The sequence below is a fragment of the Ceratotherium simum genome, chromosome 11 (assembly GCF_057802395.1).
Source record: "Ceratotherium simum simum isolate JZ-2026a chromosome 11, ASM5780239v1, whole genome shotgun sequence".
Taxonomy (NCBI): Eukaryota; Metazoa; Chordata; class Mammalia; order Perissodactyla; family Rhinocerotidae; genus Ceratotherium; species Ceratotherium simum.
In genome coordinates this window covers 45399002-45425307 of record NC_141910.1, presented here as the reverse complement: position 1 = coordinate 45425307, position 26306 = coordinate 45399002, and the positions used below count along the sequence as shown (strand labels likewise).

Here is a 26306-nt window from a genome sequence, read left to right as displayed (position 1 = left end):
GTTAACTGGCTCTGCCTCAGTGGCAAAGCCTGCACTGCCATTCCAAAGATGATCTAGCAAGGGACAAAGAAAGGCCATCATTTTGCACGTCTTAAAGCACCCATTTCTTTCTTTTTTTTTTTTTTTTTTTTTTTTTTCACTTTAATTTTTTGTTTATTGCAGTAACATTGGTTTATAACATTGTAAAAATTTCGCACCCATTTCTTTCTCAGTGGGCACTGAGGACCAGTGCTTGCATTTCTCCTGTTTAGTTTTCTCAGTTTGAACCCAGCTCCTTCTTAACCCAAGGGATCTGTTCCCAGGATCACGTGTGCCTCACCCCAGCCTACAGTGCTGACCTCGCTGTGGCTGCAAGTCTCCTCCCTTGCTGAATATTCTTCCTAATTAGTCAAATGTAGATCTCTGAAAACCTCAAATCTGACTTCTTTTAGTGATAAACCCCTAAACAAAAGTGTGCTTGCTTTCACCTTGTAAGGTATCCTTTTTGCTTATCATAAGAGAATTGAAAAGTGGTGATCCTACTAAAAGTAGTATAATTATGAATATTTGTGTTCCTTTCTGCTAAATTATCAAGTCACTAATGTGCAATGATAATGCTTCTCTTTTGATGTGTGAAGGCCTCATATTATGCATGCTAATTTAATAGAATGTGTAATACATAATTAATAGGATTGATGATTAATTTTGAAAAGTGAACAGCTTTGTCTAATTACTTATAATACCCATCATTAGGGAATTCATCCTTGTACTAGAAAGAAACTAAGTGGTAATTACCCAATCATTTTAATGGAACATCTTCTGATTCCCTAATTTTTTATATTCCAGCTTCCTACACAAATACACACGAACTTAGGTGTTATTTTCATAGGCTTTTTGACTGTAATGATGGCTTAAAGAATGGGAAACAAGAATCAGAAGATGAATTGAGTATAAATTAGGTGGAGATAGAAGGTCTGGTGGGAGTTTGAATGTGCAATGGCAGATTTGGTATGTGGTTCCTTATATACAGCAGATTTCTTCACTGTGACACACTTTGCTATGCACGATAGCATCCATGGCTTTACCACTGACTATATACAGGCCTTTCTAGAACTTTTCTAGAGCAAAAATTATTTCAGTGCTGCAAGGAGATCTTTGTTCCATCACTCCTAAAGGACAGCAGTTAAGCCAGCAACCCTTACACCACAGGCACTTCTACTCAGTCTGTGGGGACCACATCACCCTTGCTCCAAAGTTTGTGTTGGTGATGCTTCTGCCAGCGGCGTTGAGGGCCAGACTTTAGCAGCTTCTATAAGGGGGACCGTCAGCATTCCAGCACAACCTCACCATGTCCAGGGGTTCAGTCATTAGTGGTCAAATATTTTAAAGAAAGAGCACTACTTTGATCACAAACCTCTTTCTTATTTTAATTTATCGGGTCTTCAAGCCCCTATTGCTGCTGCTCATGCCTGTTGACGTTGGAAATCAAGATACTCAGGTGTGCCCCCTGATCCAGCCAATCTAATTGAACCAGGACTGTTGTTGAGGAGGCAACTCTTGCATTGGCCAAGTTGTATTACTCAGTACGTGGTATATTGTTTTGAAGCAAATGATTTGACGAGTATTTATTTGTGACCGTGTATTGTTTTAGAAAATATTTGAGGTCGGATATGTAGAGTCATATTTGTTGGCTGGAAATCCCTGAGTCAGTGCATCTTTCCCGTTGAAGAAGTTTTTGTCAAAATTATTTTTCGATGATAGTTGTTTTTGTTTTATATATATAAATATTTATTTATATACACATATATACATATATATTTCATAACTTGACATGAACAAAATTAAGATACTCTGCATGTTTTCAAGTCATTTAGTATCTTTTAAGTGTCTTTAAGTATCTCATATCTTTAAGGATCTGTGAAAATGAGTTCTATTATAGATGGTACATGAAAAAATGAATTTCTTGCAGGTTCTACATCTGTCTGCATAGAGGTTAGCTATTATATTTATTGTAAATATCTTATATTAATATTTGAGGTGGAGCTTTCTCACAGAGTCAGGCTGGCTCAGCACACAGTTGTTGTGATAGTGTAATTACATTTCCTCTCCATTTCCTGATCTTCAACTAGCAAATGATTAATAATATTTCTCCTTATAGGGGCGATGTCTGTACTTTATATCAAGTCATTCTATTATACAGCATTCATTTTTGCTTAAATTTCTATTGATTTGTTTAGGTATCTTTTCTTAGAGTATCTCTTTGCAACATCTGTTGATCATTGTGTATTTAACTCAGCCCAGGAATCAAACATAGTAAATGAAATATCAGCATCTCTAAGATATACAACCCGTGGAATTAAATGTTATGCATTTTTAAGCCATAATGTTATTTTACTGGCATCTTCACTGGAACATTTTTCACAGCTGTTTCTCCAATGTGTTGTCTTAAAATTAAAAACTTCTGTATATTGGAAAGAAAACTTATTTTGGAGCCAAAGGGTTATGATCCCGCCTCTGGCACATTCTAGCCATATGTCTTGGTGATATGACATGACCCTACCTCATTTTCCTCATCTGTAAGATCAGATAATACTGTCCTGTGCTTCACTAAAGTGCTGTGAAAATTAAGCGACATAATATACGTATGTGAAAGTACTTGATAAACAGTAAAGACGATGGGGATGTATATTGGTTCAGTACAGTTACAGCTCTTCTAACGTGGAGGGCAGCTGGTCTGAGTAACATACTTCAAATACATTCTGGTATCTCACTTTTAAATGTAGCATCTGCCTTTCTGTAAGAGAAAGGCCTGGATATAGCATCTCAATGATGAGCTTTTGAAGAACGAGAGTATTTCAGACAATACTTCAGTGGTGTACCTCATCCTGCACACTCTTAGCTTAAATGGCCATGACTACTTCAGTCACCGTATTGAGATCCAGGTGGAGACAGCATGCATTCTAAGGTTTATAGTGCAGCCCTGTTTTGGCAGTGCCTTGCCCACACACCTCAGAGCCTCACTGTCCTTTCATGCTACTGGACATCGCCATGGGAGAGAGAATGGAGCTCTTTTATTTTTTATTGGCTTTGAGAGGCTAGTCCTGTTTGATGAGTCCGTGAACTTACTGTGCATAATCCACTATGATTCCTGGATACAGAGTATGTGGCATTTATAATCAGGACCTACTCTCATAGGGAAGAGACCTGGTCTGCTTCCTGCACATTCTTCAGAGCTTTCAGTTTCTGAGGCCCCTACACCGTGGACCAGGTGGTCACAGTTAGTGCTGAAGTGATTTAGACAAAGGGGAAGGGAAGCAGAATGCTTTTCTGTGTATTGTTTAGAGAGTGTAAGACTGAAAACATTCTGGTTGTCATGCACTGTACTAACTTTGAAATGGTCTAAAGTTGTCACCATAAAAATAGACAGTGCTTGATTTCAGTTTGTTTAGGTCTTACCCTACACGCTAGGAAGCATCTCCTCTTGCTTCTCCCATAAGCAGCTTTCTCTTGTCACTTCAGTATCCTTTTCAGGCCCCCACCTGTGTAAACAGAAATTTAAGTTGTTCTGATACTGGGAGACACCTCTAGTGGCATCGTTTTCATCTGGGCTCCAGCCCCACCATCTTGTTTTGAAGAGGTCTCTTGCACAAAAGGGAGGCTGGCACTGGTGTTTCCGGAGAGATCCACTGGCATGTGCCTTTCACCTCTTATTTCTGTCCAGGAGGCCACGCTTGATTTTGCACCCTCTAATGTTTGGGGGAAGGACCCCCTGTTGGAGGATTGCATTCTGATGAGGAAATGTAATCAAACCTGAAGTCAGTCTGCAGACCCTCTGGAGGCTGCTGGCGGAGCCTTCCTGGCAGCATGTGGGCTGTGACAGGATGGAACGTCTCCTGGAGGTGCAGAAACTGGCCGCTCTGGGAAGTCTGTGGCTTCCACCTCAAGGTTTTCTTAACAAGATTCTATATTCTGTCTTTTCCATAGATAGCTTTGTTTCAGTGCTAAAGGAAATTTTATGTTTTCCTTCTTATTTGGGCTGCCTCATCTTTCATTGTTCCCATCTGCCTTGTGGACTAAATTGTATATTTTCTAAATGACTTCTGTGTATATCTCTATGTACCTATAGGCGCATCTTGGATTGTAGGCCTTGTAAGAAATGAAACCCCATTTAAAGTTTAAAATGGAATGTTCCCCTGGACTTCTATCCATGAAGTGCTTAATCGGCCCCTAACAGATGCTTAATACAAGGGTGAAGTTCTCTTACTGAGAAATTCTGTTCTCTTTGCATGCAGTAGGAATCAGCCAGAAGTCACCATGTTGACCAGTTTGGTGAGATTTCTGTTTGTGGAACCCAGGAAAGTTTGTAATTTTTCTGTTAACTGGCAACCCTGTGCCATCACCTGTTCTTTCCAGTAGGTTGAAGAAAACTGAAAGGCTCTTTTGGCCTTTATGAATAGACCTAGACTCCCATCCCAAGAAATGGAATAAAGTAAAGGAAAAATGGGCTTCCAAGAAAGGTCTTAAAACTGTGGTCAGATCTGCTTTCACAGCAGTTAAGACCTTATATAGGAGTCAGCCTACGTGGCAACATTTGTCTTCGTTTTTTCTTTTTATAAAAATGAATTAAGAGCAGATGTTTATTAGAAGCTAAAAGTTATAAAATAAAGTACTCAATTTTGAGTTAAATCCATGAATATTTTTTGCATTTTTAGCCAAAAACCTTTAATCATCTGCTGATAGAATTACTATATATTAGATCTCTGCCTCACTGAAGTTGTCTAGACCGCCTGCATCCATTTTTAGCGAGACTTCAATTGAGTTCCACTTCTACGTTAGTTTAGGTTGAAGCTCCAGCGAGCCAGCAAATTCGAAATCAGTTATCATCTTCTATACCTACGAGTCTTTATGCACCTCTTAGTGACCTGTGCGTTATTTGCTCAGATTCCTTCTTCATTGCAATTTCTGTTTGTCTCCTCTTTATGTGAAAAAAAAATAAAGCTGGTTTTCTCAAACACGAGGCACACACATTCCATTTATTCTCCAAACCTGGAGTTTGTGCCCAGCGCCCCAGTGTGGGATGCAGAAATGAAGATGACACAGGCCAGGGATATCAGGGTCTGGTCAGTTAAGAGAAAGTAAAATATAAGATAATAGTAGCATTGCATTACTTTGTGGGAGCTAGAGAAAGAGGAGTGTAATGCAGTGTTACATTTATAAGCTAAAATTTTGAAAGTACCTCCCCTGTGCTTTCCCCCAAGTCTGCCGTGTCCTTGGTGATACTTGGTGCCCTTTCCACTTCCTCCTAAATCTCATGTTACCCATAGTGTACCCAGGGCCTTTTTACACCTGCCTAAATAATTTCACTCAAGTTTTCTTTAAATCTCTTGGACCTCAAACTGAAGAAACCAAAGTGAAGTACAATATTATTAGCAAGGTCTGCTGTTTCGCATCTTTTCAAAATATTTGGCACATCTTTTTGGACCTGGAATCACACAAAGCTAATGAGACCCTCTAGATGCAGGAGCGTCTCTCCAAGGGCAGGGACCTCATCCGCCTTGTGTCCCGCTGCATCCCCACTGCTTAGATGGGTGCTGTCCACAGCGATGTATGGAAGGAATGAGCATCCCACTCCACTACTGCGTGGGATTATTTTGCGGTGGGACTTATTCTGAGAGAAAGAGCTGCATTTAGATTCTGGCCTCTGGGATCCCAGAGTAAATTACTTTTCGGGACTCTAAATAGTACACTGGAGATTTGAAAGAACTGAGGCAATTTCTAAAGCTGCCTCACTTCCTCCCGGGAAGTTACTCCCACACCAAGACTCTGACTTCATGACCACCACAACCAGATTTAGAACCTGATGTATCCATACAAGAAGGTCATCTCCTGGAGAAATTAAAAAGTCCAGCTGTAACCTAGGTTCACGTGGATTTTAGTTTTTATATCCTTCCACAGAGGAATGGGTGGCGGGAGTCTGGAGATGCTTTCTTGTCAGGGGCTGATGTATATCCCCCATCATGGTCAGATCAGAGCAATGCCTGAACTACCACATCAGTGACTCCTGAAATACTGAATTGGATCTCTAGAGAGTAAGAAAACAACACAATTCTAGAGTCTAGGTTTTCCCCGGCTGTTAATTAGCTTTATCGTATAATTAGTAAAATAGCTCAAGAATAAAAGCGAAGTCCAACTTGAACAGCCTGTTAAGGCTTCTTTTCTGATCTTGGAAAGAAGTAGGATGCGACGTTTTAAACAGTTGGGGAAGTCAGCTCGAAAGGAGGTAACATTTCAAGGTCTCACCACTTCTTCCCCCACTTTTGTGTCAATCAGAATCGAGGAAAAAGGAAAAAAAAAAATACCCCTGCTGAATTCTCCAGACTTCACCACTGAAAGACATTGCATATTTTTATTGTAGTCATATGTGATGCAAGATAATGTTGCTTATATTTGAATCCAAAAAAAGATAAGATGTATGTCTGAGCTCCGTGAGTTAAACGGCCCCGCTGAAGGAGCCATCGAGGCACAAGTGCGCCAGGCTCCTGACACGCCCTGTTGGTGATGATTGCAGCAGCAAATCTCCATCCTTTAGAAGGAACTTTGTTTCCGAACGAGGCCAAAAGTCATTTCAATCCGAATCTGATGGATAAGATAGAAGCCAGAGCCGAGCAAACCAAATACCAAAGCTGATCTAAACCAAGGAGTGGCCATAAAATAGTAACCGTCTTCCGTGTATGTTTCAAAACTTGGCTCTGGAAGCCATTGCAAAAGGAAAATTCCAGAGCTGTCTGAAGCAAGGGCAGTATCGTTGGAATACATTTATAGCCTTCTACAGTGACTACTTAGAAGGGGATCACATTTGTTTGGATATATAACTCCTGATGTGTTTGTTTTAAAAATAAACCTTATTATATTAGTGTCATACCTCATGTTTTCCTTGGAGCATTCTCCTCTAATCCTATTCAGAGAGAGAGAGAGAGAGAGGAGTGTTAAATAGAGATTTGCCAAAGAAGGACCCTGAGTCCTCAATAACCACTTTGTTATCTCCATTCCTTGATAGGACTGTGCCAGATGTGGGATGCGGTCAGTTGCGGGGTAATTTACCTTTGAAGACAAAGACCTTAAGCCCCAACAAACGTAAGGGGTAGGAAATCTAAGTGCCCGTTTTCCAGGGTCAGTGAGCACTGACCACTTTTGTTTGTGTGGCACAGATCCCTACTAAGGAATGTGACCCTCCCTGAGGTTATCCCACTGGGTACGTGGCAGGCAGGTGTGTGGGGATTGGAGAACCACACCCACTTTGGTTCCCGTCCTGGCCCTGCCACTTCCTAGCCATGCATCTTGGGCAAGTGACTTAATCTCCCTGTGCCTCGGTTTTCTGTGGAATTGAAATAACATCCTGTCCCATTGGGCCATGGAGATCAAGTGGAGTTGACTCAAGTAAAATGCGTAGCACAGTGCCCAGTACACAGTAGGCATTCAGTAAGTGGAAGTTATGATTATTATTAGGTATTGAAGAATAAAACTAATGTCATTGTCAGCGTAAACAAACCAGTTGGATTGATAAATATAACAGTCAAACTTAAGTGGCACAACCCACTCGATAGCCAAATATAAACCATTTGTATTACTTATAGTTGGATATTCCCATGTCTCTATTTTTACATCCCTTTTCAGCTTGAGTGTTTTTTTTTTTAATTTTATTTATTTTTTTTTCCCCCAAAGCCCCAGTAGATAGTTGTATGTCATAGCTGTACATCCTTGTAGTTGCTGTGTGTGGGACGCAGCCTCAGCATGGCCGGAGAAGCAGTGTCTCGGTGCGCGCCCGGGATCCGAACCCAGGCCACCAGCAGCGGAGCGCGTGCACTTAACCGCTAAGCCACGGGGCCGGACCTCAGCTTGCGTGTTTAAAGTGCTTTTATATGTACTTTCAATTAGACTATGCTGTGTCCCCCAAAAGACTTTATTATTTAGAACCTCAAATTGAATAGAATAGCCACCATGACTCCCTGTAAACCAAGTAGTTTGTAAAACTTTCTGACAGAACTTTCTCAGATTAACCCAGATGTGCCATTGAAGGAGACCGTGTATCTAGGAAAAGAAATGAGTGTGTAAGAAATAGGGGGCACCAAGATCCATCCGTCAACTGAAATTCGCTCCGTATTTTTTAGGCCTCGGTTTAGATCTTTGGCATTTCAGGTGAAGTTTAGTCAAAAGCAGAAAAATTTCTATAAAACTTCTTTAACTAAAATCTAATTAACTACAATCTAATCTAATCGGGGCCGCATAGCAGCTACCTAGAAAAATATTAGCCAGGGCTTTTCCAGAAGCAAGACTCCTCCATTTATTTCGCATGGAAATTCATAGAGTGTTGACCAACCCGTGGCTTAAATGTAGCTTTGTTTCAAAGCATGTTTGAAGAAGCAAACTTTGCGGTTCTGAAATGTATTGGTACAGTGATTGTGATTCAAACTATCAGATGTGGAGATATCATGGAAAACCACCCCCCGCAAGCAGCAGGGGGAAGCGTCCTCTGTTGCCATCCTGAAATGGGTCTCATCATGGATTGTGACTGGTGCATTTGGAGTCCCCATCCTCAAGCCTGCTGGCCCTGATGTAATACATACATCCACTGCTGACTGTGGCTCACCCCGAGGCAGCAGATTGGAACCAGCTTGGCCTTCACCTGAAAATGATAGATAGCCAAAAAGTTGTCCACTTTTCCAGAGAGGCCCAGGCACAGTTGAAACCACATGAAGAGAGTTCCATGTGTTCCTAGGAGGCTAAGAAAGGGAGCCAGTAGGCAGAGGTCAGGGCCAAGAATGTGAGCCTTGAAGTCAGGTGGAGCCAGGAGTACATGCAGGCTCTGCTGCTTTCTGGCTTGGTTACATCAAGTCACTTCTCCTCTTCTGAACCTGAGTTTTCCCAAAGGTGGAATAGACAACCCTACCTCATAGACTTGCTGTGAGGCTGAACTGGGTGGAGCTCTTGAGCACAGCACATGGGCACCCTGGATGCTCAACAGATGCTAGTTCTCTTCAGTACTTGGCACCCAGATTCTTTCAGAACCATCTGCTGTCTCTCTTGTCTCTACCATTTACCTCATCTGACCTCCAGTCTTTAAGGAGATCAGCTGTGAGAACGCTGGTCATGCAGATATTATATCTTGTGGCCTCGCTGAGTCCTGCACAACAAGCCTAAACACTGATTTAGACTTCTGTGCAGGTCCTTTGAGGTCCCTCACTCCTATCCTCAGTTCCCTTTACAAGGTCTGTTTGGGGCCACTCATTCCTTTTTTCACTCTCTGCCACCTGTAAGGAGAGACTCATTCTTTAAACCAATGTTGTCAACCAGCAGTTGGTTGGCATCTATCTCTATGCTCTACCCACCCCCAGTTTTTTAAACCTAGTAAAACAGCTTCCTGATCTCGAGTCAGAATTAACTCAGTTGAAAATGAACTTGAAGGCAAGATGCTGCTGAGGTAATCTGTGATGAGTAGAGCTTGAATGGGGTAGAGATGAATTGGTAGGCCCACCTGGAAATTCGGTCCGTGGTAGTTAGCCCACTCCCTGAAGAGGAATAGCTTCCTTACAGCCACTGAAGCCCCAGACACTCAACAAGCCTGACTCCTCCCCTGAGCGCCTGTGCACAGAGCCTGCTGCAGTGTCTGTGGGGCTTCCAGTGTAATGGGTTTCACGTGTTCCTTGTCATCATATTGCTACTTCAAATTCTTAATGTTCATTGAGTTTAGAAAAAGATTTATTTTTGTAATAAAATCAAATGAGAAACTTTAGTTTCACCTAATATGTAGTCAGAGTTCTTGGTTCAACCCATCTGCTCCAAGGCATTCAGAGTAATTGATCTCTCTTATATCATTTTATAAATATTCTTTTAGACAATGATCTCATCCAGTTGCTGAATGAGTAGTTACATAAACACTATGTTATGCTGTAGCTCAGCATTTGATCTTGGGCATTTCTTCCATGGTTTAGTTTTCTTGCAGTTTGTTGAAATTCCTCGAAGTGGGTCAGTAGCTTCAGAAAGCACCAAACCACATGGCCAGGTTCTTTAGAACCAGCTCAGACTAAGCTCTTACCCCTTCAGTATTTTCGAGTGTGTGTGTGTGTGTGTTTGTTGGGGGGAGGTGGGGGGGAAGGTGGGTAACACATGCGCCTGTGTTTTTGTTTGAGACATCCATTTTAATACGTTTGCCTCATTATCAAGAGTAGCTCGTTCATTACAAAAAAAATGTTAAAAGTATTCAGCCTTGATTCTACCAATTACTGTTCACGTTTTCATTTCTTTGTAGATGGTTTTAATTTTCTTCTTTACATGGTTGAACTTATACTACACATGACACATGTTAATAACTACCTATATTCTCTCATATGATCGTATCGTGAGCTATTTAAACATTCCCATATTGTTGGACACAGATTTCTTGCTATTATAAATATTGTGATGAACATCTACATAAACAACTTATTTTAGGCCTTTTCTGATTATTTCCTTGGGATAGCTTACCAGAAGCAGAATTACTGGATCAAAGGCATAGAGACTTCTTAAAGATACATGAAGGGCACAGCCAGTTTTGCCCGTTACCCCACACCCTCAGCACTGGTGTTTTCCTGCCTGTAGCTTCCAGTGACTGACTGAAGTTTGGCCTTTTTTACCGTGTTGAGCCCCAGATCCATTCTGTCCCAGCGGCAGCTTCATGGTCATGTTCACACAGAGGAGCTAAGAGATTTTGAGGGTCAGCCACTGCAGCTCGGACTGATCCACTGGGATATCTGGAGGAGTTTGATAAGGCCTGACCAGGTCCCCGACAAGGTCACCAGCTTTATTTCTTAAAGCAGGAAAATTACTCATATATTGGCATTACCTCTGCCTAGCCTATCATTGCAAGACACAGACCGTCCTTCATGCCTCCTTCTCCCTCACCAGCCACATCCTGACAGCTGTTTTTCGGAAATATCTCTCAAATCTAGCCTTGCCTTTCCATCCCCATCACCACCGCATTAATCTAGGCCCACACACATCCCCTTGAACAGTATCCCCATCTTCCTTACCCCATTTAGTCCTCCATATTATCATATTCCAGAGTTCTCTTGTTGAAAACAAAGCTGATAAGGCCCCTCCCTCCACCACAGGAGGAATCTAAATCTGTCGGCTGTTATTCAAGGCCCTTTACAATCCGATCCCTACTTCATCTCCAGCCTTCAGGCACGCGCACGCACGCACACACACTCTCACACTCTGTATAGGCTGACCCTTCTCACTGTCCTGCCACGGTGACAAGCTGTTGGACACATCACCTTCTGCTTGGAATGCTCTTCCTCTAGCTTCTTCATCTTCTCCTCATCCCTCAAAGTAGAACTCCAGCATCACATCCTGGGTGAAGCCTTCCCCAGGCCCCAGCAGAGTTGGTTGCTTTGCCCTCCGTGTTGTCCAGCGCCTTGTTTAATTTACGGTAGCAAGAGTTGCTGCGTTGTGCTGTGGTGAGGAGTTCCAGTCACCAGGCCTGTCTCCACCACTTCTGTTCAGTCCTCTGGGTCATGGTCAGGGTTGTGCCTTCTTTTTCATTGATGATAAAAGTTTGTGCAATGAATGAAGGAATGTCTTTATAATGTTTAACATATAATTACTATTTTTAATATCTTAATTTTAATAGATAATTTTAACCTCGTGAATATTAGTAGCATTAATTAATTAAATATCTTAAGATGTAATGAGTGTCTTCGTCTAGATCTTAAGAAAGTACAGACCAGCGCTTGGCCTTGACTTGAACTCCTTTTTACAAAGTCCTCATCCTTTCTGTGCCTATATCTCATTCTTCCCTTCCTCCTTTTCTCTAAGAAGAGGATGGGCAAAGACGTGTCTAGGAGGAAAAGCACGGTAGAAAGTGGTGGACGAGGTGGGTGAGGAGTTTAACCTTCTCTTTTCTAAGGTCCTTGCACAGTAAAACATTACTCAAATTTATGCAGTTATACTGGTCCATCATATGAGCTATTACAAGGTTTATGTAAAATATAATCAGTAATGTTGCTTTATGAAGAAATGCTTCCTTTCATAAAGAATTCTCTGCATAATAGGCTCTAGATTTGATAGCAAATCTAATGTCCTTAGTGAAATGTTGGCTGGAGGTCAGAATATTACTTGAATTAGGTTCATTAAATGATTCTGCTCAACCATTCAACATGTACATTTTGGATATCTTAGTGAAGTCACGTCCTCTAAGGATTCCCTATTAGCAAAAACTTCTATTATGGGTTTGGTTTGAAAGCCTCCAAATGAGTTTTTAAGCTTGACAATCAGTGCACCAGAAGACTTTCTGTGGAACATTCACAAATACAGTGAAGTATGTTTTTTTAGCAGAGACTGAAAAAGGACTTCTGTTTACAACTAGAAGTTTCCGTGATTACTCAATATCCTTTGTTGAACCTTAGGCAGCAATAATGAGAGAAATGATGGAAAAATGTTGAGAAACAGAGAGATCATGCATTTTAACACTTGACATAGATTCCTTCCTGTGCTTGCTTATAACACTCCACAGGGACTGCAACTTATATCTATGGAAATACAAAATACTCTAGTAATAGGACATTATTAGTGCTGTTTAAAAAGGTGCACGTACTCGAGTAATTGGTAAGAAGAGACTTACCAATTACTGGTAAGTAATTGGTGGGCACCTAAGACACGTGGGAGCATTTCTATCTGTGAGCCTTCTCTGGAGAAGCTCAGCGGGAAGCTTTGTGCCAGGTCGTCACAGAGAGCAGCTTCCAGCCCCCTGGGAGGACTTGGCTGCAGAGTTGGGGGGCTGCTCGGAGAAAATGGCTCCCGATGCCATACACTTGCACATGTCTTCTTGCCCCCTCAGGCCTCTGGGTTCTCTCCTCTGTGTCCGGACAGTGACCATTGCCCCTTTCAGAGCTTCCCAGATGCCTTCCAGGTTCCGTTATTGTTTTACCTTTACTAGTGACCTGGTGACTGGAGCTGCCTTTAGAACCTGTGCATAAAATCCCCGGATGAGTAGGAGTGTCCGGTTATTGGCCCATCTGGGGACAGGAAGTGCTGCACCCTCCACATTTTTCCATTGGTTGCCCCATCTCTGCTTTGCTGGTCACTTGGGCCTCGCTCTGAGCCACTGTCCTTGAACTCTAGAGGAAATGTGACCACTAGTCAGTCAATGAGTTCAGGTAAACCAGGGGAAGGCGTTGAGTCAAAGAGAAAGGAACTTTCAAAGAAAAGGTTGGGGGTGGGGGGAATGAGGATGGCAAGGGAGAATGGAGAAAAAAGAAGAACAGAAGGTTTTAAGCTGTGATAGTACATAAAAATAGCTTTTAAAAATATATTGTTCTCAAAAGCCATAGTTTGCTGAAAAAACGGGTTGAAATGAGGTTGTTTTTAAAGTAGCAATTTCCTTGTTGATGAGATGGAAATGCATACAGCATCACTGAAAAATGAAGGAAATGGTTATCTCTATGCTAATTCCCCTCCAGGATAGCACAGGAGGCCTGCTAGCTCCCTGTGACATGCCATTATCATTCCTTACTCTTCCCCTGAATCATTTACCAAGAGATTAACCAGAAGTAGGAATTTCTTGAATCATCTGTGTAAATATACTCAGCTGGACTTTTTATCTCTTTCCACATAGAACAAAATCTCTGAATATGTCTCTGCCTATTTGTATTTCAGTTTTGGTTTTTTCATGTAGTGTGTTCAACAACTGTATAATGATTAAATTTGTGTATTTTGCAATGACAGTCTAATGACACTTACCCAGTGCTATCATTCCCAGCTGGTTGTAACAGTCACCGCCCTGTGGTAGCCTCAGTGGCCCTTGGTGAGAGTTCTAAAGCTTCTCCTGAGCAGAGGAAAATGGCAGTAGGAGACCGGAAAAGCAAAAGTTTCACCAAATTCTGGAAATGGAAATCCTGAAGCATATTGTGATTGTACAAAGCTGTTCCCTTTATGTCTTAAGTTTAAAAAGATGTTATGTTTTGTCGCATCAAGCAACTCCACCATGTGCTATTTTTTCCACTAGAAGACACGATTCCAAAGAAGGTGGTGTGCCACTTCAGTGGGAAGGCCTACGCTGACGAGGAGCGATGGGACATTGACAGCTGCACACACTGCTACTGCCTGCAGGGCCAGACCCTCTGCTCGACCGTCAGCTGCCCCCCTCTGCCCTGCGTTGAGCCCATCAATGTGGAAGGAAGTTGCTGCCCAATGTGTCCAGGTATCTAAGCTCTCGTCCTGCTATTTTCAGGATGTGATTTGATTTAAGATGAAACTAGAGCAGACCCAGAACCTGCTCCACCCCGTCCATTAGTTCATGTGGCCCAGGCAGTGTGTTGGGCCCAGCTAAAGTCTTCCTGTACAGAGACATGGGGGGTAACTTGGGAGAATGTGACCATCAAGGTAAATGCCAAATTTTGGTTCCATGCCAGAGTTGCTCTGGTTCTTCTGATTTGCATTCTCTAAACTTTAGTGACAGTATAACAGACCTGTTGATGACACCCACCCTATCCAAGTAGCACAGTTTCAGTGCAGTGTTGGACTAGCCTGGTGAAAAAGGTCCAAGATTGGACATAGTAGGGAATGTGCTCAGCAGATGGATATATATCAGAACCAAAATGGAAAACCTATACCTAAAGAATGCAGTTCTGGCTAAGTCTTTCTTCAGTTCCTCAGTTCCAGGAGTAGCCGTACAGTCCCCTGCAGCCTTCTCCCAGGCGCTCCGCTGAACTTTCCATCTCTGCCCACATAGACCGTGACCACTGAGCGCCCCCAGCTGGCTGTTGCCGAACCCTGTGCCTGTGTCTTTCCCAGCATCCCACCCTTCATGTCAGCTCAGTATCTCACATCCTCATTTCAAACCTAAGTCCCTCGCAACTGCCCAGCTCCTCCCCCAGGCCTTCTCCTAGTTTCCACATCTGTGTCTCCTGCCAAAACAGCTCCTTTATCCTCTGCCCCTCTTCCCAGAAATGCAGGACCTCAGCCCTCGGCAGGGTAGCCTCCAGGCAGTATTCCAGATCTAAAGCCCTAAACACACAGACTTCACAGGCATTTATACCACACAGGCCGAAAAGAGGGCTCACTCTAGGAGCTCACTGAGGGCCTGAGCGAGTTGGGAGCCTCTCCATTTTCACCTCGAGTCTTGTGTTCTCTTGCAGCATTGTATTAGAGAATCTTGCTCCGTGCAGTACGGTGAGCTGGGCGTCACACCAGCTTAGCAGTGCATTTATAGTGTGCAGGTGTAAAATGGACAGTCACTTAAACCCAGAGTTCCGTTGATCTCTGCACACATTTGCCTTTTGTTTAGGTGTTGTATAGACTGGCCCTAATTGGCGCTTCTAAAAATGTCCGTCTGTCCCCTGAGAGGATGGGATATTCACCAGGTGAGGGGTTGAACCCTTGACAGAGCCTTCTGTAGGGTACTCTTCATAGGTGGGTCTCCCTGGCCTCGTTTAAGGTCTAGACTGAGAGTCAGAGGTTCACCTCTGTGACGTTTTATCACCTGGTGGCACATGGAGAAAAACAAAATCCTTAAGTGTTTTGCAGAAGAAGAAAAAGGAAAAATATGTATTGGAGCTATTTTATCTTGTATGTATCAACTATGTTTCACAAGTTTCATACCAGTTTTCCTAGTAATATACTTTTAATGATATAAATGTTGAAACTTGACCTTATTTATTCAACAAAGATTCATTCAAAGTGCCTACTATGCGCAAGCACTGTTCTAGGCACTGGGGAGACAGCAGGGAATCAAAGTCCCCATCCCCTTGGAGCTTACATTTTCGTAGGGAGAGACAGGCAGCAAACAACAAAACAGTGAATAGAGAGCACAGAAGGTGGGGATAAGGGTGGGGAGAAAAGCATAGCGGGACGGGGCGGAGTGGAGAAGAGTGGGGACAGGTTGTTTTGTTTTCTATGGAATGATCAGGGAACGCCTCACTGATCAGGTGACATTTATAAAGAGACCCAGAAGAACTGCAGGACTCCTGGGGAAGAGGCGGAACCCTCAGTACAGGCAGAGCAAGAGCCCTGGGGTGGGAGCGTGCTGTGCGTGTTCAGGGAGAAGTGGGAAGGCCCGTGTGGGTGGGACCCAGGGAGCAGGAAGGGGAGAGGAGGGGAGCAGAGAGGTCACGGTGGGCCAGGACATGCAGTCCCATGGCTGATTGTAGGACTTCATTGAGATGGAAACTTTGGAGGGTTTTGAGCAAAGGGGCGCCGTGATCTGTCTTATCTTTAAAGGGATTTCTCTGGTGCTAGGTTGAGCATAGAGTGTGGGGTGTGGAGGGCAGGAGTGGAAGCAGAGAGACCAATTGGGAGGCTTTTCCAGTAATCCAGGTGAGAGATAGTGGCGGCTTGGACCACGATAGTTGCGTGGAGGTGGGGAGAAGTGGTCAGATTCTGGTTATATGGTAAGGGTAGAATCATTAGGATTCGAATTAGATGTGAGGAGTGAGAGGAAGAGAGAAGCAAGGATGACTATAATGTTTTTGGGCTAAATCATGGAGTTGCAGCTCTGGGGTAAAATCAGTTTGGTCTGGGGCATTTTTAGTTTGGAATCCCCATTAGACCTAAGTGGAGATAATGAATAGACAGTGAATAGCTAATCTGGAGGTCAGGAGAGAGATTGGGAATCGATCTGTAATTTGCAAGTTGTCAGCCATAGGTGGTTTTTAAGCCTTAAGACTAGATGACATCAGAGTGAGTGTAGATAGAGAAGAGAGACCCCAGGACTGAGCCCAGAGACCCTCCAACTTTGGGAGACTGGGCAGGTGAGGAACGACTAGCAAAGGAAATGGAGAAGGAGCCCTGGCAACACAGAAGGAAACCGAGAGAGCCGTGACCTGGAAGCCAAGTGGAGAAAGGGTGGGAGGAGTGCCGGTGGGTCAGGTCAGACAAGAAGCGGGAACTAACTGTTGTGCGTTTAGCATCATCCTCATCGTCTTGACAAGAGCCATTTCAGTAGAGTGGTGGAGGCAAAGTCTCATTAGAGTGGTTTCAAGAGAGAAAGGGGTGAACTGGGGACAGTGGTTATACAACCCTGCTGCAGACCCTGAGTGCTCAGTTCACAAATCGGATTTTACTGTGAAGTAGAACAGCCTTGGAGGCTTTCACAGAAGAGGGATTTGAGCTAGACCTTGAAGGACAGGTGGGCTCTCTCCATTGGAGTGAAGAGGGTAATCTGACAAAGACCCTAAGATGGAAAGGTCAAGGTCAAATCCCCCTGGAACAGAGAGTTCTAGTAGCAGGATGTAAGGACAAAAAAAGATAGCTTTGGTCAAGATTTTTAGGGCCTTAATTGCCAAATGAAGAGTGTAGACTCCGTCCTTTATAGGGAGTGAGGAGGCTTGTTTTTGAGCAGATGAATGACATGATGACAGAGGTGCTTTGGGAAGCCTAACGGGGTGGTATCAGGAGGGACTACAGCAGGGAGAGACCTGAGGCCAGGACAGCTGTCACTCGCATTGCAGACATCCCAGATGTGTGACAGTAAGGACCCAAAGCCAGGTGATGGCGGTAGGAATAGGGGCAAAGATTCACTATCCTTGTTTTGTGAGTTTAATGAAGGAGAGAGTGCAGATATTGCCAACATCCGTGTTCGTTACTAGAGATTTCTCTAGTGACTTCTCAGATTTACTGTTGGATTGAAATTTAATGTCTGTAACTCTTTTCTGCATCTGATGTATTATTGATAAATCGTTCCTCCATCTTATCTCTAAGCAAATTTTGCAATCAGTCAAGCTTTGCCACTTTACTCTGATTAAGTGTGGCCTGCCAGGACGGCTGGATCCTGGCCTGTTCTCTCTCTTCGCTGAAGTTGCAGGCTTCCATGTCTCATCTGGATAGCCCATGCTACCTCTCACTTCGTCCTCTATACATACTAACACTCTGAATAGCCTCACCCTTTACAAAGCACTTTCCCCCTCTGCCATCTTTGGATGTGAGTTCAAAACCTGTGAGCTAGTTAGCTGGTTAGTACTTGTCCCATTTTACAGAAGAAATTGAGGCTCAGAAAAGTTAAGTGAATTATCCCAAGTCATGCAGCTCGTTAGCAGAAGACCTGGGAGTCCTGGTCCTAAGTTGACTTCAGGTTTGATCTCCAAAAAAATGGTGCCATGAGCTTGTGAGCCCCGAGCATCCTGCCCCATATTCCAGAAAAGGACATTTTAAGGAAGGTGGCTCTTACAACTGGCCAGGTGCCTCTGAAAGTAAAATATATCCCCAGTAAGTTGTCCTGGGTTCCTGTGAAGTTCAGATCAAATATGACCACAGGAGTAATTCTTAATTGTGACCATGTGCCTGTGATCTGTGTGGCCTGGCCAGGTGTAGTTTTGTGTCACTCTCCTGTCCCTGTCACCTACAATGCCAGCAGCTCTCCAGGGCTCATGTAGTAAATGCCAGAAGAGTTGTTTGTTAGAGTTGGGGTTGAATGGAGTGTTTAGCCATAGAGGCCTAGATCTAGGCATGGAAACACAGGAGCACCCACACTTCTTTTTCTCCAAGTAGTTTTTTGCTGAAAGATTTATTCTTATTGGCAGAACTGTTCAGAAGCGGCTTCCCTCTTAGGTTCACATTAAAGAAAATGACTCTCTCCCCTTAGACTTGAGGGCTCTGAACTAGAGCTTTGAGTATTTTGTGATAAAGAAGGAAGTGTGGGTGGATCGTAGTCAGAGCTGCACTGAGTTTAATGGAGCGAAATGATACAAAGGACAGGCTGAGAGCCGCTGAGAAGTAACTGTCATCCTGAGAGGCCTGTGGGGGCAGGATTGTCCTTGATCGCAGCTGAATCCCCAAAACTTAGACCAGTGAAGTGCTCATAAAATATTCACTGAACAATGGTGATATAATTAATCACCCAGTAAGACATCCTCCTCCATCCTGGGTAGGTCCTTCTAACTTTCCCTGCTGTTGCCAAGTAGAGCTTTGGTAAGCTTCTGTGGGAAGAGAACTCACACTGTCGAGTCTCTGTTCTTTGCAGGGTTTCACCTGAAATGTACCCGTATGCAGGTACAGAGGCACAAGAATTTCAAAGCTGCTTCTCTGCTGCTCTCACCTAGGATAAAACCTGAGGTGAAACAATTGATCCCAGCTCTGGGGCCTCTGCAGAGGTTTTGGCTGCTTAGCTGTTGGCATTTGTGGGTTTGGTGAACTAGATCTCACATTAGCCTTTTCTGTTGAGGTCTCAGAAACCAGCGGCAGGTCGGCTCCTGTTGTGATGAAAAGGTTCAACGCTGTGCGCACTGGACCAGGCAGGGGAGGGCTCAGGGGTGCTCTGGTATGGAAACGTGTCACATAAATGTCAAGGTAGTTTTCTTCCCAGGTTCCTCCAGGAAATTCATACCACATATATCAGGGTTTCTCAGTGAGCCAGCTAAACACCATCCCCCAACACACCGACACACAGGATCAGCCCAGAATCACCCAGCCTTGACCTACCGAATCAGGACCTATGAGAATTAGCACATTTTGTAAGCTCTTTGGGTTATTCAGATGTGATAGAAAAGTTTGAGAATCACTGGTTTGTACTCAGACCCCTGCTTCTGTAAATGATAATATTTCCAGTAAATTCTCTTTTTAATTCTAGAGTTTTCAGGGACTCATTGAACTTTTCAAAACAGTAACAGTGTCTAGTTCTTGCCATGTCTGAGGCCTTATAATTTAAGTAAGAAAGCAGGAGACTGAGAAGTAAGGCCAAGTTGACTTGATTCTTGGGGCAACAGGAAGACCTGGGCTCTAAAGTCACAGACCTGGATTTGTACCCAACTCTGCCAGTTCCTGGCTGCATAATCTTGGGCAGTTTACTTAACCTCTCTGAATTTATTTCCCTGGCGGGTACTCAGTGAATTCACAGTAGAAGCTGAGCAGATACTCTCTTCTCTATCACTTTTCCCTTCTCTCAAATTCCTCTTAAGGTTTACTTCTTGAGAGGCTGGTAACTTCGGGATAAATGACGATCACTCAAAGCAGAGAGGATTATTGATTAATTCTATTTTAAGTTATATAACTTATATTTTATGTATTTTATTTTGGACTAAATTAGGCTCTTTATTAGTGAGTATGCAATATTACCAATGTTGAGTAACGTTATAAAAATCAGTTACTAATATGGCAGGATCTGGCCAAGAGGAGGTACGTGATTAATGCAGACTTTTATTGTCACATTTTAAAGATAGAGGTTCTTAAGAATTATTTCTTTAAGATGTTGGGCTAGTTGCTGTTAGATAGATGAAATAAGGATATACAAATGCATTTGCAGGAGCCAAGGAAAGCTCTGAATTTTTTTCACTGGTCCTTTTTAGAACTTGGCTTTAAAAAAAAAAGAAAGTCCTGGGGCCGGCCCTGTGGCCTAGCGGTTAAGTGCTCGCGCTCCGCTGCTGGCAGCCCGGGTTCAGATCCCGGGGACACCGACACTGCTTGTCAGGCCATGCTGTGGCAACGTCCCATATAAAGTAGAGGAAGATGGGCACAGATGTTAGCCCAGGGCCAGTCTTCCTCAGCAAAAAGAGGAGGATTGGCATGGATGTTAGCTCAGGGCTGATCTTCCTCACAAAAAAAAAAAAAAAAAGTCCTGACGTTTGTGATAAAGAATATTATTCTTCTCAATTTTGTTTCATGTTGTAGTATCTTGTTGATTGAAGTACCGTACCTATATGATCAAGTTAGATAATGTAAATATATTTACTGAAGATCATCTTCCAATCTACGTGGTTCCAGTGGTAACATAGCAGACGTTGAAGACTTAAATCGGGCAGCACCTCGTGAGGCCTGCTACAGTTCATTCCCATTTAGAGGAGGAGAGTGGAGGGGAATTGGCTAAGAAATGCATAAAGAGTGGAAGATGCTTTAACTTTTTCACTTCTGTGACGTATTTTATATAAGTGATTCAACACTCATGGATTAAAGAGCAGCAGTTCTTAAAGTATAATATTTAGCTGATAGAAAGTAAAAGAAATCCTTCCATTTCAGCCAGTCCCTGTCAGCTTGCACAAAACTATAGAGCCAACACCACTTGACATGAAAAAGCAAAGCTTCTAACCCTGGTGGAGGAGAAAAAATTTTTCCCCCTTTCAAATGGTTTGAAGACACGCTTCCCACCCCTGCAAAGCTAGTGACTCTCTAGCGTTAATGATGGAAATGCAGAAACTGGATCTTTCCTGTCCCAGGACATCCTGTATTGAATTGAATGTACCATCCATTTGGGTTGAGGAAACAAAAGTCAGCAATAAGGAGCCCCTCCACCATCTCTTACGAAAAATGTCCCCTTCTTTTAGAAATGTATGTCCCAGAACCAACCAATATTCCCATAGAGAAGACAAATCGTCGTGGAGAGATTGACCTGGAGGTTCCCGTGTGGCCCACACCCAGTGAAAATGACATTATCCATCTCCCCAGAGGTGAGTGCCCACGTCACCTGAGATCTGTCTAGTCTTATTTTTTTTTTTTCCCCTAATTTTTTTTTTCCCCTAATTTTTAACTTCTTAACTTTTTAAATGGCTTGACCAAGTGAGTTGAGATAGCTACTCCAGGGAGGACTTGCTTGGCTGTAACATATTTAACAACCCGGATGATAAAATAAGTCTTCAGGTAACTGGGTCATATGCTTCCTTCTGGCCCCACATGTTCAGATACCTAGTGATGATGGAAAGAAATATGTCCTTGTCCTAAAGCTTGGTATCTGGAATTTCTAAGCCATCTCTCATATTTATACATGTGCATAAACTTTGTAAGCAGAGTAATAAATTATTCACTGTCCCTGTGGATTCTATTCTAAGCATTTATGCATTAGGTTATCCTCTACTTCTAGGTAGTTTTCACCCCACGAGGGTTCAATCTATTATGAGTGTTGATTTTTCCACTCACCAGGTTTATTCCATGCTTTTGTTTTCTTGCTCTGTCCTTTCAGTTGTGTATAATAGAAATGTTATTCTGTCTCTCAATAGTTAAGTGGCAAAGCAAAGCTGAATTCCTGTCAATATTGCCTTTATAAAAGTAGACCTCCTGATCAAAATAGTACAAACTTGCTCTTAGCCATGACTCAGTACTGCCTCCTGGCTACTCCAAGGACATTTTCAAAATCATTGCTATAACATTGTTGGAATATTTCTTTTGGAAGAAGGAATATTAATTGCTTGAGAGATTAATGTCTGTTACTCTAGATATTCTGAGTGTTGTGCTTAGATCAAGCTGGATGACCAGAGAGCCAATTCTGGGCGCAGTGTTTTGGCTCCTTGTATAATTGCTCTGACTGAATGGTGCCTTAGCATTATGTTTACATTCATTCAGTCAATAAATATTAGTGCCTACTCTGTGCCACACACTCTTCTAGATGGCTGGGCTTTGGTCATAGGAACAGCCTTATTTATTGTAACATGTTGAGGACCTGTGCATTACATAGTATCTCTGTTAGAACGACCCTGAGGAGAAGTTTTATGCTTCTCGTAAGCAACAGATAGGTTTTAATCTTCAAGACATTGTGAAGCTTACTGATGACACTTGTTGCCATTTTTGCTTTGGATGCTAGAAAGCTCAAAGCTAAATTTGATGGCCTGCTTTTAGCATCAGAACAGAACTTAAGGACTGAATTTTGTAAACAGACCTCAGTTGAAGCTTCATTTTCCTTTCACCAAGATTTTCCTTAATTTACTTCTTAATCTTCTTGTATGACATATTTCTAAAACCATTTCCAATATCATTTGGAATATGGTAAGGCAAAAATGCATTCCTTTATTCATTGTGTATTTAAAACCTGAATTTATCAATAAAATGTTATTTTTACCTTTGGCATTTTTCTTGATGCTGATAAATATGTTCCTTTTTTTCCCCTGCCTATGAAGTATCACCATCTACACTGGCTAAAATGACTAGAAAGGTTCTCTTCTTCCCATCCCCGACATACACAAAGAAGCATATTAATAAAAATCTGATTTTTAAACTGTAGACAGTCTTAATATGACAAAGCTGTGCTACTTCAAGTTTCCAGAACAATTTAAGAGCAACTCCTTTTGATTGTATGAGTCCTGCACCTTTCACTAACCTGATCTTTGATGCATTTAGACAACCTGACTACAGTGGTTTATTTGAAACAAAAGAAAAATAAGGAAACTTCCCGAGTGCCCCTGATTGGTATATATTTAATTTTGTCATCTCTGCTTGCAATATTCATTGCAAGAATGATGACTTAAAGGAACAGAAAGACCTTCATTCAGAAGAGCAAAATTAAATGTCCCCTGTGCAGTATGTTAACTAATAGGCCTTTTTAGTTAGGAAAATTATCTAATAGGCCTAGTGAGTTTTCAACAAGTTTATGAAAAGTAAGGAGTTTTTTTTTTTTTTTTTAAGATTTTATTTATTTATTTTTTCCCCCCAAAGCCCCAGTAGATAGTTGTATGTCATAGCTGCACATCCTTCCAGTTGCTGTATGTGGGACGCGGCCCCAGCATGGCCGGAGAAGCGGTGCACGCCCGGGATCCGAACCCGGGCTGCCAGCAGCGGAGCACGTGCACTTAACCGCTAAGCCACAGGGCCAGCCCTAGGAGTTTTTGCTTAGAGCTCAGTGAACCAGACTATCAACCAAAAGACCAAGCTCTTGATTCTGGCTTAGTTTTTGCTGTTACACTAGTAATGAGTCTCAGCTATGACACTAGTAAGTAGAAGAATACTCTGTCCTAGTCTGCTATTTGCTAGTAAGCAAGGAGCTAAGCTAAGGTTTCTGCTTCAGAATCTTAGAAGACCATGTAGTTAATATTAATCAAAATATTTTTAGTAGTCCAATTTTAGTCACTTGTTAAAGTCTACAAAAGAATTTTCTTATTTTCTTGACCAGGTAGAACCAGCATTATCCTGCCCAATTATTAACCGTCTCACCCTAATATTTCCTTTTCTACATCCATCTCTAAGAGCTCTGCCCTCTCATAAGGGCTCTTTGGATCAATGTTAGACTTTAATCATGTTTTAGCCTTAGAGTACTAGGAAGCAATAAAACCAAGTTGCTCATCTCTAGTTGCAGTGTAATTAAAATAATCCTTAAAAATTCTGGTTTAGGTAATAAATGCTTGTATTTTTTTTTCTCGTAGACATGGGTCACCTCCAGGTAGATTACAGAGATAATAACAGGCTGCACCCAGGCGAAGATTCTTCGCTGGATTCCATTGCGTCAGTTGTGGTTCCCATAATAATAGGCCTGTCTATTATAATAGCATTCCTATTCATCAATCAGAAGAAACAGTGGATCCCACTGCTTTGCTGGTATCGAACACCAACTAAGGTATTGTCCTGAAAATGTTTCAGTCTCTCTTGAAGGATCAACTAGGAAAGCTTGCATGTTTCTATTTCCTTAAAATTGCTTGATGTCTTCTACATTAGCCAGTGAAATTTTTACTCTGCTCTTCCTAGCCTCAAGTGCACATCAGGCTGTAGCAATCAGATATGTAGTTCTTGCCCAGGGCTGGATCAATCACTAGATGAATTATCCATCATCCATTGGTTAATGAATCCTGACCTTTCACAGATCCAATTTCCTGGATTTACTTTCAAGTTTTCAAATGAACAAATACCTCTGGATTGATTCCTAAGTCATTGCTATTTATATTAGAAATTAAAACTTGATCACCTGGTATTTCTCAATGATCTATCAACTTAGAATTGGGAGAGAAAAGAAATCATAAAGGGAAGGTGTTAATACTCAGGAAGGGCAAGAAGAGAGCTAGAAGATGATGAGGATGCACAGAAGTCCAGAGGACAGAGAGACGTGCCAAAGGCAAGCAGAAAGGGGAAAAGAAGCAAAAGACGAAAGAGATTGTGTAAAATAATACCAGACAAGGTAGAGAAAGGCAGGTTTCCCATTGAGAGAGAAAGAATATGTATTTGTTGTCAAATCTGCCTATTTTAAAAAGCGAGAAAGAATTAATTTTCATTAAGGGAAGTAAATCATGATTCTTTCCAACCCTAATTCTGCCTTTTTTTGTGTGTGGGTGAGGGAGACTGGCCCTGGGCTAACATTGGTGCCCATCTTCCTCTACTTTATATGGGACACCGCCACAGCATGGTTTGACAAGTGGTGCGTCGGTGCACGCCCGGGATCCAAACCCACAAACCCCAGGCTGCCGCAGTGGAGTGCACACGCTTAACCACTACGCCACCGGGCCGGCCCCCCTAATTCTACCTTTTGCATTTAGTTTTTTCCTTAAAAAATCATACAACCTTAAGAATTGAATAAAGCCTGAATAATTATTTTAATTCAATTTACCATCTAGATAACCCTACCATATAAAATTACTGTCAGATGGTTATCCTGCCTCTGATTTTCCCTCAACAAATATGCATTGGGCACAGCCTATGTGCTGGACACGTGCTGGTCGGGACCCAGGGCTGATCAAGACAAGTCCCCACTGTGCAAAACTGGGAAAAGGACCTGCTCGTAAAGTGCGTGGAGTGACTGGATACAGACAGGGGCTGCCCCAACCTGGGATGCTGTTTTACAGCCTGAATGATTCAAAATTGTCTGTTTATCTTAAAATCTGTCTGTCTGCTAACTTCCACTCATTCTTCACCCTCTTAAGCACTAGTCGGCGCGTCAAAGATTTGAAAATAGTCACTTCACCCATCTTTTTTTTTTCTTAGTTCCTTTATCCACTCTGTTTGACGACATTTCACCTTGAAACGCAGTTTGTCAGTATCCCTCATAAAACTATTGTTGGTACTAGAACAGGATGTCAACTCTACGTACAGCCCATCAGTGTATTATCTCCCTTGAATCAGGTACTAAATTTCTCTTAATTTGGGATCTGTAAAGCACCTAATTCTTTGTGGTTTTTCCTTCTCTCATTAAATAGCCTTCTTCCTTAAATAATCAGCTGGTATCTGTGGACTGCAAGAAAGGAACCAGAGTCCAGGTAGACAGTTCCCAGAGAATGCTAAGAATTGCTGAACCAGATGCAAGATTCAGTGGCTTCTACAGCATGCAAAAACAGAACCATCTACAGGCAGACAATTTCTACCAAACAGTGTGAAGAAAGGCAACTTGGATGAGGTTTTAAAAGACAGAAAACGACTAAATCTGCTCTTAAAAGTAAACTAGAATTTGTGCACTTGCTTAGTGGATTGTATTGGATTGTGACTTGATGTACCGCGCTAAGAACTCACTGGGATGGGCTCTGTCTACAGCAGTGTGCAGAACAAGCATTCCCACCTTTCCTCAAGATAACTGACCAAGTGTTTTCTTAGAACCAAAGTTTTTAAAGTTGCTAAGATATATTTGCTTGTAATATAGCTGTAGAGATATTTGGGGGTGGGGACAGTGAGTTTGGTTGGGGAAA

At 42.5% G+C, this 26306-nt stretch overlaps 1 protein-coding gene across 7 annotated transcripts in view; it reads left to right on the top strand.

Moving 5' to 3' along the window:
• The window catches only part of CRIM1 (cysteine rich transmembrane BMP regulator 1), a 191372-nt gene extending 165066 nt beyond the window's left edge, over nt 1–26306 (top strand). For 6 of the 7 annotated variants that reach the window (XM_087436907.1, XM_004418148.3, XM_087436906.1 and 3 more), the window contains 4 exons: nt 14021–14215; nt 21264–21386; nt 24066–24256; nt 25824–26306. In XM_087436907.1, the coding sequence (XP_087293033.1) occupies nt 14021–14215; nt 21264–21386; nt 24066–24256; nt 25824–26000 (686 nt within the window). In that variant the 3' untranslated portion in view covers nt 26001–26306. The remainder of the gene's footprint in view (nt 1–14020; nt 14216–21263; nt 21387–24065; nt 24257–25823) is intronic. The other variant, XM_087436901.1, reaches the window with a different exon arrangement.